Source organism: Egretta garzetta, unplaced genomic scaffold (genome assembly GCF_000687185.1).
Source record: "Egretta garzetta isolate BGI_Z169 unplaced genomic scaffold, ASM68718v1 scaffold85, whole genome shotgun sequence".
NCBI classification, from domain to species: Eukaryota; Metazoa; Chordata; class Aves; order Pelecaniformes; family Ardeidae; genus Egretta; species Egretta garzetta.
In genome coordinates, this window is record NW_009259718.1 from 496305 (window position 1) to 512837 (window position 16533).

The 16533-nt window shown below is 43.0% G+C and overlaps 1 protein-coding gene across 7 annotated transcripts in view; it reads right to left on the reverse strand.

Moving 5' to 3' along the window:
- B4GALT4 (beta-1,4-galactosyltransferase 4) overlaps positions 1-16139 on the reverse strand; it is a 34325-nt gene extending 18186 nt beyond the window's left edge. For 3 of the 7 annotated variants that reach the window (XR_004842047.1, XM_035894497.1, XM_035894501.1), the window contains exons 1-4: positions 15981-16139; positions 15504-15678; positions 12996-13221; positions 826-1303 (exon numbers count right to left, since the gene is read on the reverse strand). Coding sequence is in view for 5 of the 7 variants with exons in the window: in XM_035894497.1 (XP_035750390.1) it covers positions 826-1093 (268 nt within the window). In the remaining 2 variants the exon portion in view is untranslated. Of the gene's footprint in view, positions 1-825; positions 1304-12995; positions 13222-15503; positions 15679-15980 lie in introns of those variants that run through there. The other 4 variants (XM_035894499.1, XM_035894498.1, XM_009639082.2 and 1 more) reach the window with 4 other exon arrangements.
- Positions 16140-16533: the final 394 nt, after the last annotated feature.

Sequence of the window (16533 nt, forward strand, 5' to 3'; positions counted from 1 at the left end):
CCACCCAGGTCTCGCCAGCCGCTGTCCCATGAACTGTGGGCTCCTGGCAGGCCTCTCTGCTCCTCAGGATTCCCCTGGTTCAGGAAAACCCATGTGCCACGCTAGAGCACTCCCCTGTAAAGCGGCTTCCCATCAGCAGGCAGACATCCAGCCACGTCCTTGGAAGGAGAGTTTCAGCACATATAGCAGTTACTGGGAAGATAAACGCCATAACCCTGTGTGCCATGCTAGAGCACTCCCCTGTAAAGCAGCTTCCCATCAGCAGGCAGACATCCAGCCACCTCCTTGGAAGCAGGGTTTCAGCACGTATAGCAGTTACTGGGAAGATAAACGCCATAACCACAAACACAGGCCCCCTCCTCCCTTCCCTGAGCTTTTATTGCTGAGCATGATAAATAGTATGTTCATATGGTATGGAATGTCCCCTCGGTCAGTTGGGGTCAACTGTCCCAGCTGTGTCCTCTCCCAATCTCTTGCCCAACACCAGCCTACCAGATTTCAGCGGGTCAGGGAAGAGAGAGACAAAGCCTCAACAGTGTGCAAACACTGTTCAGCAGTAGCCAAGTCTCCAGTGCGTTACCAAAGCTGTTTTAACCACACATGCAAGACACCGCACCATGAGGCTTGCTATCCCAGCCAGGCCCAGCACAGGCACTCTGTGCCACAAGTTGCTTCCTTACCCAGAAGTACTTACTGCAACTGGTTGTGTTGTGTTTGTTTCACAGAAAAAGCATCTAACTGTAAAACGGCTAGGAAGAAAACCAAGTTAGCAGTACCAAAGCAGACGTTGCTTGTTAGAAAGGAGAAGAAAGTACCATCACTTACGCAGGTATGGAGACAGAGCTGGGCAGTGACCCTGAAATGACTTCACTGTGGGAACTTTTGCAATTGATTCCATCTTCTCTTCCTTTTGACCGTCCTCCAGGCTAATTACCTTTCTGAAATTTTCCACCATGCTCTTAGCTTTAGAAATTTCCTGTCTGGAGTCCACAAAGTAACTGAATGTGGCCCATAGCACCATCAGACACAAAGTGACAAGCACCAACACTTTGAACTTATAGAAGAGGTGAAAGACATACAAGCTCAAGGCCATGGCTCTCCCTGATCCACAAATTGCTTCCTCTGCTCTGATGCTGAGGCAGGCCACTGCGCACCCAGAGGGGATGAAACCAAAGATCCTGAGAAGAATGTCACAGTAAGGAACGGAAGCTGGAGGTAGGGGGGGCTGCCACGCTTCCTGTGGTTTTGCAATTCATGAAGCCCTGGTGCTGTTTGCTCTTCAAATGTCATAAAATATTACAACCTGGACAAAAAAAAAAGACAAAAAAAAAAAAAAAAAAAAAGAGAGAGAGAGAGTTAGTTTCTACTACCCTCCACTGCTGTAGCTTCATGAAAAGAGCTTATGACAAAACATGAAAGAAACAGCAAGTATGAACTACCTGTCAGAAACTAAAACACTGGATTTTGGTCCTAGCTCAGCCACAAAACAGCTGCATGAATTTAGGCAAATCACTTTCCTGCTTTGTTCTCCACTCCCAGTCATCTTTTTTTTTTTTTCCCCAGATCAGAAAGTGCAACCACTACCCTTTATTATGTCTGTGTACAGTGCCTTGCAATACACAGACTTTATTATTATTCCTACCAAAATTAACAACAGCTGCAAGGCAAGGGATTCTGTTAGCTATGAGTGAAGTCAGCTTCCCCCACCAAAACGAAAACCACATGAATCTCTGCAGAACTAAACTGTTTTCTTCTGAAAGATAGTATTACTGATGCTATGTTGCTCTGCACAACACATTGTGAACAGCGCAATACTTGACTGGCATCAGAAATCATTCCTCCGTATCTGCTGCCTGCCAGTACCACCTAGTGGGTCTTTGCTCAGTATTCCCCTCTCACATGCTGCCGCAGGAGGCAAATCTTCCTGCTTTTCAAGGGAAAGGTTCAGTTTTTCAGTATTGGGTCTGTGAGGATCCAATCCTTTGTTCTATTTCCTGCCCTCTTTCAAGAGCTCCATTTTCAAACAGCATCTCACTGCCACCATACTATATAGTTATCATGCTAATACTTTTGTCTGTTATTATCATCCCCTAGCAGAGAAAGATTTAAATTTTAATAACAGACAGCTTTGATATGGAAAATACACAAGAAAATGGCCACCTGTGAGAAGAACAAGGACTGAGGCTAAGCGAAGCAAAGGCAGTGATTAAAGACAGCACACACAAAACAGGCTGAATCAAAGAGAAGAAACACAAAACCGTAGAAGATTATTTTATAGCAGCTTTCAAAATATACATGAGACCCCGGAGAGATATAATAGGCTGAAGGAATACAGTAACTCTACATTCCCACTAATTTAACCCAGGTGTCTTCTGGAAAAGTTTGCTGATTCACAGGCATGTATGTGGGAGCCAGACCTAGGACTGACAAGTTAACTACTCGATGCACTTCCTGAGCTTCTCAGGGTTCACTGGGAATGACCGGCTGCTGTCCCTCTCAGCGGGAAGTGACAGAAGAGTTTTTAGTGACTTTACCACTAATGTTGAAGTGGGTGTGAAGATCCTTCACTCACAAACAGAGAAGAGAACCAAAAAAAAAAAGAGAAAGGAGGGGGAAAAAACCAACCAACCAAACAAAAAATTAACCACAGTTTTTTGAGGGGTTTTGCTAGGGTTTTTTTCCTTTTCTGGTCTTCAAGAAAACAAGGACAGAATCACAAAAACAAACAGGAAGAGAAGCCCAAGTTCCTCTTAGTTCTCCCCTCCTTGTCTCCTGCCCCTGGAGACCACATTTTCCAATTAATTCTTTCTGTTCTTAGGTAAATTACACTGGAGACCAATTGGGTCTCTGCCTCATTGTTTTAAAAGACACAGAAAAATTAGTTTAGTGCTCTAATTTACATCCTTTCCCCTGATTTTCCACATGGGAAACCATCAGAATAGCCTGTAAGGATTTGACAGCATGAGTCTCTACTACTCTCCAAACCTGAGAATGAACAGAACTAGTTTTCCTTCTGTTGATACCCGTTAGCTCTGTTGTCAGAACAGGAGAGAAAACATGAGCCACAGAGAAACACCTAACATCCAGCCGACCCACAGAATAAGGAAATCTACACAGTTCAGGACAACCATATACATCTACTGTCAGCCTGTGGTAAACAACTGGAAAGCAACTTTGAGGGGCAGTCAGTAACACATTCACAGATATGGTAAACTCAACTACTTGTTTCTGAGGGCAACTCATTTTATAATGCTAAGAGGAGTAAAACAGTATCCAGCTTCTGCACTATCCAACAGGACAAATAGAGACTGCAGACCCAAATGCAAACAGATCCCAGGCCTCACTTACAAAAATCTTCACACTCACTCAGCGCACCTCCTTGACGTATATACTTACATACTGTGGTAAAACCATACCTCCATCACTTCCCTCTCCTACACAGCCAACATTAACAACAGTGAGGAGAACTAGAAACTTTTTTCTCCTTCTGCATTATCAGAGTTGTTCAATAAATCCTTACTACCGAATTAGCTGGTAGAGGTCTTGCATACCCCTAGAAGAGCACTGCTCTCATTGCTGACAGCTACCCCAACCAGCCATGTTTCTGCAAACACTCAATACTCCTTTCACCACAACCCTGGTACAAGCAACATGCAGCCTCAAAATCATACTATGTACCATCACCACTCTGGCAGGCACAATACAGTCTCGTATTAAAAATACACATGCAAAATAGCAATGTCTCAGAGCCACCACATATGCCCCAAAGGAAGTCCACCCCATGAATTTTGGGCCATGCTTTCTGACAATCTGCTCCAAACACCAGATGATGCTCACACTGAGCAGCTCGCATACGAGCCTATCTGCACCAGCTTACCTGGCAGCCTAATTCTCTTTCTGGTACCTGTCACACCACCTTTGTTACTCACAGCACAGGGTACGACACATGCTGGCTGAGCGCTGGAGTGGGTACCAGTACCACTGTGAAACCAAATTTCAAGTCGCTGGTCTTTCTGCAGTGCTCAGCAACTTTATCCTCAATATTGCAAACAAATCTGGACTGGAATGCTACCAGGTGGAGAGATTAATGGTGATCAATAGAGTCACGTAGACATCCCAAGGCCTGGAGATCAATGCAAGAACAGCAAGGATTTCTCTCCGTTATTCCACCTACACACACCCCACCCCCCCAAGGGCCACTTTAAACACACAAACCTTCTTTTGACCTGCTAACCCTCCTACTGGTTCTGTTTTTTATGAACAACTCTCCTAACACAGCCTTAGTGGTATTCAGAACAGAATTCATGAATCCAGAGAGATGAGGGAGATGGCAGCAATGAAGGGGGACTCTCCAGCTTCTACACCCCTCAATGCGGAGATCTGACAGATCTGTTCCACAAAAGCTTCATCATCTTTTTAAAAGTGTGGTGGTTGGTACCGTGTATTTTAAAACCAGATATTGAAATGGACCCCTCAATCCACTATTTTCCATACCAAGACCAACTACAGTCATTATCTCTAGGGTCCTGCAAGATCAGAATGTCCATAAGCCCTGAATACTAATTTGGTTTAACCACTTTTTTTTTTTTAAAGTATTCCTGCAGTTGCTGTTAATAACCAATACTATTTATTCTGACAGTCTTATTCTGCTTTTCCTCATAACAGCTGTAGGTTATAGCTGAAGTACTGAAACAATATACAAAACACACTACTGGGAATGCGGGCAGATGGGAGCATGGGGACTAAAATGTGAAAAAAGCAACAGGAAAAGAGGGAAGAGGAAAAATCTCAGTTAAGGAAGGAGGAAAAAAAGCACAGGGACAGGAAGATTCACTTTCCAGCAAATAGGACATTCCAGTTTGCCCAGGAAAATAGAGGACAGTAATAGCTGGTTTACAGTTAAGAAAAATTAACAAAAAAGTTTCAAGTGGGCTCAAGCAGAAAATGGATTAAACCCAGTTAAAAATCTCCCCATGTTTCTAGAGTCTCAATTCAATCAGTCTCTGCAACAGGTGTGGAGAAAAAGCCCCCTAACTAAACAGGAAAATAAAAGTAAGTAGAAGGAAATTAAATGGGAAAATTACATGAATGGAAAGGAAGACAAAAATGCTGAGATATTCAATGAATATATTTGTTTCAGCAATGAATTCTACTTCTTACATTTTGCTGAGTCTTGCTGGCATACGTGCCATAATAATACATATTAGCAGCCATGGTGCCCTAAGAGGTGACAGCAGAAATATCATATTGATACACCATGTTAAATAGCTCCAGTTTTTAGCTTGGCTAATGAGCAGTAAATAGGATAACATTTTTTACTATTTCCAGCTGAAACATCCGGGTGTGCCTTTCAGCCCTAGTTAGCTGTCATAACAGGGAAAGACTTTCGCAGGATAGAAGCAATTCTGAACAGCAGCTTTGTGCAAATTTCAGCTCGGTCGCTTAGGAATCTGATTCACAACTGCAGCAACTGAGGAAATAATGGTCCAAAATGCTTTACCCTATTATCCCACTGTGTATCATCATGGAAATAATAGGGACGGAAATAAAAGAGAAAATGTCCACCACCCCCTACCAGCTTATACACTGCAGTAGTTGCACACAGGAAACCAGTGGTAAGCTATATGAACAACCCAAGAACAGTAAACACTGTGGACCTTGTGTGCAATATTAGCCTGTAATTATTAAACCAAAGACCTTACAATTTGCTCATCTAAACTCCACTTGCAACTTTCTATGGAATACGCTAAATTGCTGCTTTTCATAACCTCTCAGTTACTGTGCAGCGTTCAGCAAGTGAAGCACTTCCCCAAGGCAGGTAATCTCTCCACAATAAACCAAAGGTCTCACTGCAGAAAGTGTGTGCATGAGGAGTGAATTTCCTTCTCCAATGCCCAATCCAAATGTGTTCAAGATTAACCTGGTCTGAAAAGGACAACATGAAGTTAAGATACTGAACTTAATGTGCAGGGAATGACTATCAACAGGTGTTTGCTAAAAATTAATTTATTAAATTCATAGCCTCCCACTTTATCAGAATTGGACTGCATTCTTTAAAAAGAGTTAAGACAGTTGCTTACCTCTGATGCACAGACTAGTCCAAATGGGCTATCCCCCCAAGAAATTATTTTTTTTCCACAAATAAAATATTAAAAATGAACTATCCATGGAAAAAAGACATAATGAAATATCAGGAAGCAATCGGCAGTATTAGTCAGAAGAACAAGCTTCCAAAATACTTTTTTTTAATATTAAGAGAAGCACACAGGTGTAAAATTGCTAAGATACAAGGATGTTAAGTTATAAACTTAAACTCTGAACTTACTGCACCAACCTTGTTTCTACCCTCTTCCTCTCCTATTCAATTAGGTGAAATCTCACACACCAATTTTCTTTGTCAGCTTTTTGAGATTCCTTTATGAGCAGATGTTACTAAAAGTTCACAGAAGTTGCCTCTGACAAATATTCAGACTGTACTAAGTGTGAATTATTTCATACAACTAAAAACTACATCTTCACCGAGTTCTATGGCAGCAACAGAATGCTGCTCTTGCTTAAAATACACTTGAGCACTTCAACAGAGCAGCATAAATATGCATGCATGATCACAACAATTAGTCACTTCCAACTCATCACAACACACACGCAGAAGGGCATAATTCATGTTTCATAAACTTGCAGCTTGGTATTTTGATGTTTGCTATGGAGAATATAGTATGTATTTCAAAACATGGGAAGCATGGAGATATTTTGGATATTTTAAATGGAAAAACGTACCCGGATCAATTTAGCCATCAATTTACCTTACATTATTACTTCATAGGTTAAAAGGTATTAGGTTCTGCACCCCACCCCCCCCAAGACACAAGAATGACATGTGCACAGAAAGGAACATCTGATTCTACTACCAAACAAGAATGAATGTGACTGAGAAACACAGTGAAGAGCTGGCACTTTTATGACTCCCAAAGATGGAGAACTCACAAACTTAAGAGGACAGTAACTGGAAATAAAGGGACAAGCAAGAGATTAAGGCTCAATAAAAACTTGCCTGTCAGAGAAACAAAAGGAAAACCTGATCATTGACTCTCTGGAGAATGCTGCTTTACTGTTTCATGCTAAGGACTCTTCATTTGAAAAAGTGGTATTTCACCAGCAAGCTTAAAATACATGGGTTGCTAAGTCAGGCAGCTAACCCAGAGTCAAGAATACCATAGTCTGGGCCTTGTTAAAGATTTTTAAAAGTTAGGCCCAGGGCCTGCTGTTAAAAAGCCACACTTGGAGAAGCATTATAAAAGCCAGGGTTGCAACACATCCATAAAACCATTACTAATAGAACAGCCTTAATAAAATACTGATTAGAAGTCATGCAGAATCTACTCCAACCTTAATAAAGCCCAACAGCCGTCCTGCAATTCACATGAAATAATGGAGCAGATGCTTTGTACTTTGTAACTTTCAATTAGATAAAATTAAACCCTTACCAATTAAGAACAGGTTAGGGATACACAAATCATAATCACAGGACAATTGAGGTTGAGGTTGGAAGGGACCTCTAGAGGTCATCTGGTCCAACCCCCACTGCTCAAGCAGGGCCTCCCAGAGCCAGTTGCCCAGGACTGTGTCCAGACAGCTTCTGGGTATCTCCAAAGGTGGAGAATCCACTGTCTACCTGGTCAACCTGTGCCAGGGCTCAGTGATCCTCACAGTAAAATAAGCGTTTCCTGATGTTCAGATGGAATCTCCTGTTTTTCAGTTGTACTTATTGCTTCTGATCCTGTTACTGGGCACCACAGAGAAAAGCCTGGCTCCATCCTCTTCGCACCCTCCCTTCAGGTATTTATACACATTGGGAAGTTCATCCCTGAGCCTTCTTTTCTCCAGGCTGAACAGTCCCAGCTCTCTTTGCCTTTTCTCATGCTTCAGTCCCTTCATCAGCCTCATGGCCCTTCACTGGGCTCTCTTTAGGATGTCCATGTCTCTCTTGTACTGGGGAGACCAGAAATGGACATAGGACTCCAGTTGTGGCCTCATCAGTGCTGAGTAGAAGGGAAGGATCACCTCCCTTGAACTGCTGGCAATACTTCGCCTAATGAAGGCCAGGATACCACGTGCCGCCTTTGCCCCAAGGGCATGTTGCTGGCTCACATTCAGCTTGGTGCCACCAACCCTAGGTCCTTTTCTGCCAAGCTGCTTTCCAGCTGGGTGGTCCCTAGCATGTAATGGTGCATGGGGCTGGTCCTTCCTCTGGATGGCAGCACAACACTCTGGCCTATCTGCCACTCTTTACAATTTGGAGTAGTCTGCAAACTTGATGAGGGCACAGTCTGCCCCATCATTTAGATCATTAATGACGATGTTAAACAGGACTGGACCCGGTATTGACCCCTGGGGTACACCACTAGTTACTGGCCTCCAACTAGATTTCATGCTGCTGCTAACCACCCTCTGGGCCCAGCTGTTCAGTCAGTTTTCAATCCACTTCCAGACCATACGTCAACAGCTTCTCTGTGAGGATCTTATGGGAGACAGTGAAGTCTAGGCAGATGATATCCACTGCTCTCCCCTCATCTACCAGGCCAGTCATTTCACTGTAGAAGGTTATCAAGTTGGTCAGGCATGACTTCCCCTTGATGAATCCATGCTGACTACTCCTGATGATTTTCTTGCCCTTCGTATGTCTGGAAGTGGTTAGCCACTCCATCACTCTCCGAGGTATTGAGGTCAGGCTGACCAGCCTATAGTTCCCTGAGTTGTTCTTCTTGCCCTTCCTGAAGACAGTAGTGACACTTGCTTTCCTCCAATCTTCAGTCGTCTTTCCTCCACTTCTCCCAGTTGCCATGAGTGATCAAAGATTACTGAGAGTGGCCTCACAATGACATCAGCCAGCTCCCTCAGCACTTATGAGTACATCCTACCATGGCCCATGGACCTACGTGCGTCCAGTTTGCTTAAGTATTCCCTGACCTCTTAAGCAATCCTCTTCCACCAAGGGTACATCTTCCTTGTTCCAGCCTTTCCTCCCAGTCTCTGGGACCTGGGATCCTGAACTCCAGTCTTGCTAGTAAATACTGAGGCAAAGGCGGCATTCAGTAGCTCAGCCTTTTTCATGTCCTGTGTAACCAAGTCCCCCATCCCATTGAGCAACATTTTCTCTCGTTTTCCTTTTGTTACCTATGTACTCAGAGAAGCTGATATATTGTGGGGGGTGTGCGTGTGTGTGCGTGAAAAGACCACCAAGTCAGACATTAAAACATGTGCACACAATAATTCAATCAAAAATTCAATAGTAAACAAATCTTGCTATAAACAATAATCCCCAGGATGTTGGAAATGCGGTTCTTCTTTCTTCTATAGATTGTAACTCAGGATGACTATCCCTCAGATATGGGTGGGAAAATGTCTGTGGTGCAACTAAACTCTTCTCATAGCTCTCAAACCTGTCTCTAGCTAGATCTCATCTTCATCAAAACTGCCAAGAAACTTTCATAGGATCATAAAGTGCAGCCCTTCTTGTGAAATAAATTCTCAGCGAAGCATAACCAAAGCTAGTCTAGAAAGTTACAGCTGACTACAAGGGCACAACAGTTCAGACCACAAGGTTAAAAATACCACAGTACCCATTTCAAAATCCATGAAAAAGAAATGAAACAGAAATTCTAGACTAAAGGCTGTTCTTTTTCACCTAGGGAAAATTCCTAGGCAGACGAAGACGGTATCAACAGGAAAATGGATTGCTGGTAGCCCTGATCAATACATTAGTGAAGGAAAGTAAACTTATAAACAAAATTTGTTATGTAATTGGAGTTGATAAAAACTCATTTTTTTCAAAACACTTATTTTTCTCCAATACGTTTTTTGATAAAAATTGTCATTATGGTAACTATGCTAAAGCCTAGTCACACAATTACTTATCCAAAAAAGTTACATTTAACAGTATAAATAATCAGTGAGAACATACTGGCTGCCTAAATTTTATTTTCTGTGTGTTTATATTTAAAATAATTCATCCTATATGGAACATCTGCAGAAGAGCTCCAGAGAGATACTTTCATTTGATACATGGAAAATTAATTTTTAATTTACACTAACCTTCTCACTCTACCTACTTCACACTGCCTAGTAAGGACAGGTTTCCCATCATGCAGAATTTTCCAGAAGCCCTTACAACTTCCTCAAGCTCACACACAAATTCACAGACGGCAGAACAGGTTCAGCATGAAAAAGGTTCATTTCAATCTAACTTTAAAAGCCCTCGTAAATTCAGGCAGGGAATGAAGCATGAAAGAGTTCCTTGGGACTGCATTTATAAGGTCTGTACTGTGCAGACTATTACTTAGTATTTTATCTAGGCCAAAGTCAAAAGCAGCAATAGATTAGCTCTGGGACTATCATGAAGCAGTATAGCAATCTTCTGCATTAAACCCTCCAAGAAAGAATTAAATTCTTTACAGCTGACAAGGTAGAAAGATCACTGTACAGCATCAGCTTTTCTATGCAAGACAGTTCAAATCCTCAAGTTTTACAAGAGTCTAAACCTGCTCCTTTCACAGGCATTTCCTTCTTTTCAGCAGATTAGTTTTTAGTAGGGCATTAAGCTAACAGTTTTTAACAGCTCTCTTACACAACAGTTTTATAATCCTATTACCTCTTCCTATTAAAAAAACCCACCAACTGCATGAGAAATGAAGTCATAGGCTGTTTAAAAAAAACAACCAAACAAACAAAAGAAAAGAAACCCAATCCTCAGACAAACACCCTTTCCACTTCTCAGGATTTCAAGCCAAATGAAGCAAGAGCATTAAACCACTCGATGCTACTGCCACATCCCTCCTTCCTGTAGAGCAGTCACTCCAAGAAGTATGGAGAGTGCTACGCAAGCAGCAAACGCTTTTCATCCAGGAAACCCCACACCATAAAGACACCTCTGTTACCTTTCACATGCTGCAGGAAAGAGTCAGCTCAAAACTTGCAGGTTGACAGAGAGAAGAAAAGAAAAAAAAAAAAAAGAGCACCAACACATAACTGCTTTTCCTCAGCCCTAAGAGGCTCTCTAGTGCTGTCGCATACGCTCCTCCCTCGGCTGACGTCCCAGCCCAGGATGGCAGACAGCCTCTCTCCTCCAACACAGGGGGCACTTGACAGAGCAATACTGCATACAAATAATTGCTATAACAAACCAGTCAATTAGAAAGAAAGGCTCAAGTCTTTGCTCCTAAAAGTAAACCACAACTTCGATTGGAGCCGTTTTAGTATCTGCTCCATTTAGAGTTTTTTTAACATTAGAGATGCCATTCTTCTTACGTAGACCAAGCTGCCCACCCTCTTGTCCATCCATAGCTGTGGAGAAGTCCAGGCGCTCCCAGTGCACTGCTGTCCATTATCACCCAGACATCCTTGCCAATGACAGTGCCACCACAGACAGAAGCGTGTACTTTATGCAAGGGTCTTTCAACTAGCCTGGCTTACTGACCAGTCTTTTCACAAAAGGTAACTTGCTGTTACAAGGCTGTCCCTCGATGGTTCTTTTTCTACCACTTTGCCCCATTAACACTGCTCTAGCAACCTCGCAGAATCAGCAGGATGGAAACAACAGATACGTGTCTCTGCCATCTTGCCAGTCTGGGGCTCTCCCAGACTACCGGGGCAGCAGCACCTCAACATTAGCCGTGCTGGCCGAGCCCCGGTCTGGCACACAGCTGCCTGGAAGAGTTTTGCTGCCAACCTACATAAGCCTCCTCTCCCTAGCTGCTGTGTATTAAGCTGAAAAACACACATCCTCCAGTAGAGTTGTACCTACATTAGAGGAAGTTATGACCACACCTACGTCAGGTAAGGGGTGGGATTTTCTCATGCTTCTAGTCAATATAATGACAAAACATATAGAAAGGATAAGGCCTGAGTATACACAGGGGACAGAGCTAAAACAGACTGTATTAGAGGTGGGGAGCAAAAGGATAGCTGCAGCCTCACGACAAGCGTTTATCTCCTGTAACTCAAGCCTGTTTGAGCTCTTTGTGCAATACATACATTCCAAGCAGGTAGACATTTCAAAGCTTCCCCAGTAAGCCTCCTCTATGCCACAGAGGTCTTATTCATTATTAGGACTGCACAAGAGTTTTGGGGAAAAACTTCCTTGTTTGAAACACTTAGCAGTGTCTGAAAAAAACTTTTAGGACTACCATGTGTTTTAACTGGTCAGCCACAAAGTCAGACCAGCCTGGATCTCAGCTGTCACAGTCTCACCTTCCTCTCCACTCCAGCCCCCAAACTATACTTTGTCGGCATCGGTTCTCATGCAAATGTGGGGTTAGCCAGATCAGGAGGCAAGCAGTATTTCTATAGCAACCTTCTGTGATCCACTGTCCACCCTTCCCACTGAAGAATGTCAGAAGACCTGGTACAACTACCAGCAGAAAAACAGTAGCTCAACCATTCCTATTCAACTGAAAGCTATTTTAGGGGGATGACAATATGAATTTCACGGCAATAACTGCTAACCTTCTACAAACCAGACAATTTTAAAGTGGAAACATACGAGTTAAAAAGAAACAGAGCAAGGTGCATTTGTGAGCCTGATTAGAGTTACAGCCACTGCCAGTTAAAACATTCCAGGTGTGTGGAGAATATAAGCAGATGTGCTGGCTCCACACTCTTCCCTTTCTATTTATTACTTGGTAACTGCTTGATACTCAATGCAAAAGAAAAAAAAGTACTGGTGGCTCCAACTCCCCACATTATAGGTAAAGAATACATAATGCACCAGGAAATAACCTAGATATTTAACTTAAATAACTTCCTGTCTCCATGCATGTGGGCATCATGGAAGAAGTGATTGCAACAGATGCAAATGAGGAAAGGCTTGGCAAGCAAATACAACAAATCCATTTCACACAGAAGGAACATCATAGTAGAAAAGCACTGAAAGAGGACCATACATATTTAACGCTGACATGCAGGTTAGAGAAGAAAACAGGAGTGTCTCAGTATCTCACCTGTCCCTAACACCACTGTTCTTCCACCCAGTGTTACCCCAGATGACTCAGTGCTATTCCTGTGTTCCAACGTGCTTTGGTTTACAATCAAAGAGCTGAACAACTTGCTCCACAGTGAATGCACAGGACTGAGGCCATGCCCACTTGCTGCATCATGGGGTCCTCCACAGGCTGCAGGGTGGATATCTGCTCCAGCGTGGTCCCCTCTACAGGCTAGATATCTCCTCTGCAACAGGAGTGCCTCTCACCTCCCCCCCGCCATTCTTTGACCTTGGTGTTCACCGAGCTGTTTCTAACTTCCTCCCCCCACCCCCTTCTCTCTCACTCTCTCTTACTCCTCTCTCAGAGCAGCTGCACAGCATTTTGCCCTTTCTTAAAAACATTTTCCCCAAGGCACCATCAGCTTGGCTGGCTGCCTCAGCCTTGGCCAGCAGTGGGTCTGTTTTAGGGCTGGCTAGAACTGGCTGTGTTCAGCACAGGTGCAGCCCCTGGCCTCTTCTCACAGAGGCCACACCTGCACCACCACCCTTCCTGCCAACACCTTGCCACCTACACCCGATACAGCACTCTGAAGTGAAACACTGACTTAAAAGCAGTTTAAAAGACCCAGCGCGTTGCTTGAGGTGTATGGCTTCTTAATGATTACACATACCTATATACCCCGAATGTGTGTCATTTTCTGGCTACTAGTACGCCCAGGTGACAGTTCTCTCCACCTTGTACCTCCAGCCACAGCACGCACCTGTGAGGTTCACAGTCCTCTACTGATGTCCAGAATAGTAACTACACACTTCTACCACCCCCATTTAACTGACTGAAACTTTTTGACTGTTCATCTAGATGGTCAGTGCTGCACGGCCTAAGTGTTCTTGACACAGCTATGCAAATCTATCTTCAGGTAGACAAACTTCAGGCAACAATTGCACCAATGCAGAAGAAATTTCAGTTGACATTTTCACTTAATATAGGGCCCTAGAGGAATCTTGGCTTTAGCATTACTTTTGTTTCAGCACTTTACATCTACCTCAATTATTAGATAGTGAGTATACAGCTACATTTAACATCTCCAGACAATTTGGTGAGCAAGCAGCAGACATTTTTATAGAGAATCACAGAATCATTGAAAAAGACCTTTAAGATCATCAGGTCCAACCATAACCTAACACTGCCATTCCACCACCAAACCATGTCCCTAAGCACCTGTCTTTTCAACACCTCCAGGGATGGGGCCTCAACCACTTCCCTGGGCAGCCCGTTCTAGTGCTTGACAACACATTTGACTTACAAAATAGAGGCCTGACTCTTGGCAAACACTCAGCACCTAAAATATCACATTAAGATTTCTGAGATTACCAAAGAAAAAGCTTATCCTTCCTTTACTAAGCAAATACAGAGTCTTTACTGCAAATGACCCAACCTCATTGTGTTCAGTTGCATACCTGCTGGGTGACTTTTGGACTAAATATTTGCCTAAACAAGCAGGTTTTTAACTGAGCTCTTGCATCAAAGCAGGCAGTCATTAGACCAGGCTTCAGAATCTCCAGGCATACCACCTTCAAACTAGCAAGTTCACCAAACTCTTTCAGGCAACTTAAATTTAGGATCATACAATAAAAGTAGGATTTAAACACCCATCAACTTCTATTTTTTTCCTACATGTTATTTAAAAGAGAAGAACGTGGCTACTCAAAATAGAGAGAAAAAGAAAAACCCAAGCCTTCCAAAGTTGAAGCAACAAATTTGTTACTTCTAACTGAAAAGTATTTGCGAAAATGAAATGCAGCCATTACAAAAATTACAAGAAAATACCTACATAAATCAAAAACAAGATCGATCATACTTAAAGAAAGTGTTTATCAAGAAAACTCATTTACAGTAACAGTATCTTGGATGGAAGGTGATACACTTCACGGTGTTAAAGAAAGCTTAATGAAAATTGTCTAAGTTGATCAGTGACAGAGACTAATACAAAACTCTGAAGCCATGCTTTTCAGTATTCTAAATTTAATCAAAGTATTTGTAATTAACTACAGAAGTCTTACAGAATCATCAACGAGTTGCAGAGAAAAAAAAAAGGCTTTAGAGAAAGAGTATCTCACATAACTACAAACCTTACTGATAAAAACTGTAAATATTTAAAGCATGTAAAACAGATTTTAAAGTTTATTTCTTTGGGTTTTTTTAATGTTGGCCATCTCAGTGACATCAAACTTCCACCTTCCTTCTCTCCAGTCCTCTTTGTTGAAAACTGAGCTCTTCTAAACTGACTCAGCTGCCCCTTGGGAACTTCCTGTTCAGTGGCAGGTGGGAAAGAATGTTAAATTGACAAGAGATCTTCATTGTTAATGCTCTGAGACAGCAGGTATTAGTAAGAAATTGAATACATGTATTCTCCTTTTTGACTATTACTACCACAGCACTGTGAAAGTCTTAAGTCTAGAAGGTTTCTAATCATATCAGAGCTACACTTTAAAATAAAGAGTTTGTATTAGGACTCAGAAACCAAACCTTCTCAAATACTCCTGCTAGTAGTCCCACTTCTGCTTTCCCTCAAGACCTACAAACACATTTCCACCATCACTAGCCCACCCGGGGCATTTTCATCAAACAAGGGCTCCCATGAACCTGTGCAAACCTCCTCTCAAGCCCTCTGCTCACTCTTCTTGCTCCTCCAAAAGAACACCTAGAGCAATGAGCGAAGAAGTTTACGTCTCGTCAGCAAGAAAATTTTAGTGAACAGCATCACTCGCCTGTGCTCTAGCTTCTCTATGCCTGAACTGGAGAAAATAATACCAAGTACTGAATTTACCACAAAACCGTTCAAAAGCTTTAGTGAAAGTAAGAACACCAGCGTACTACATCCACCCTCCTAACTTAGGACCTCTGAGCCCAATACAGTAAGTACTTCCACCTGATACATAGTTTTTAGGTACCTAACTGTTCCCAATTACATCGGTAACGCTACACTGTAACGAAATTACATACCGGCTGATGCATTTGCAGGATCACACGGCCGAGTCCTGCCTTTGATGTGCGTGAGGGGCTGCCCGCAGAGGCGGGGGAGGCCCTCGAAGCCAGGAGCCGCAGACAAGGGAGCCAAAGTTCCCTCCTGCGTACCAGGCGCTCAGAGTACGAGGCACCAGTAACCAAACCCCCCTCGCTCTTTCGCCCTCCAACTAGATTTCATGCTGCTGCTAACCACCCTCTGGGCCCAGCTGTTCAGTCAGTTTTCAATCCACTTCCAGACCATACGTCAACAGCTTCTCTGTGAGGATCTTATGGGAGACAGTGAAGTCTAGGCAGATGATATCCACTGCTCTCCCCTCATCTACCAGGCCAGTCATTTCACTGTAGAAGGTTATCAAGTTGGTCAGGCATGACTTCCCCTTGATGAATCCATGCTGACTACTCCTGATGATTTTCTTGCCCTTCGTATGTCTGGAAGTGGTTAGCCACTCCATCACTCTCCGAGGTATTGAGGTCAGGCTGACCAGCCTATAGTTCCCTGAGTTGTTCTTCTTGCCCTTCCTGAAGACAG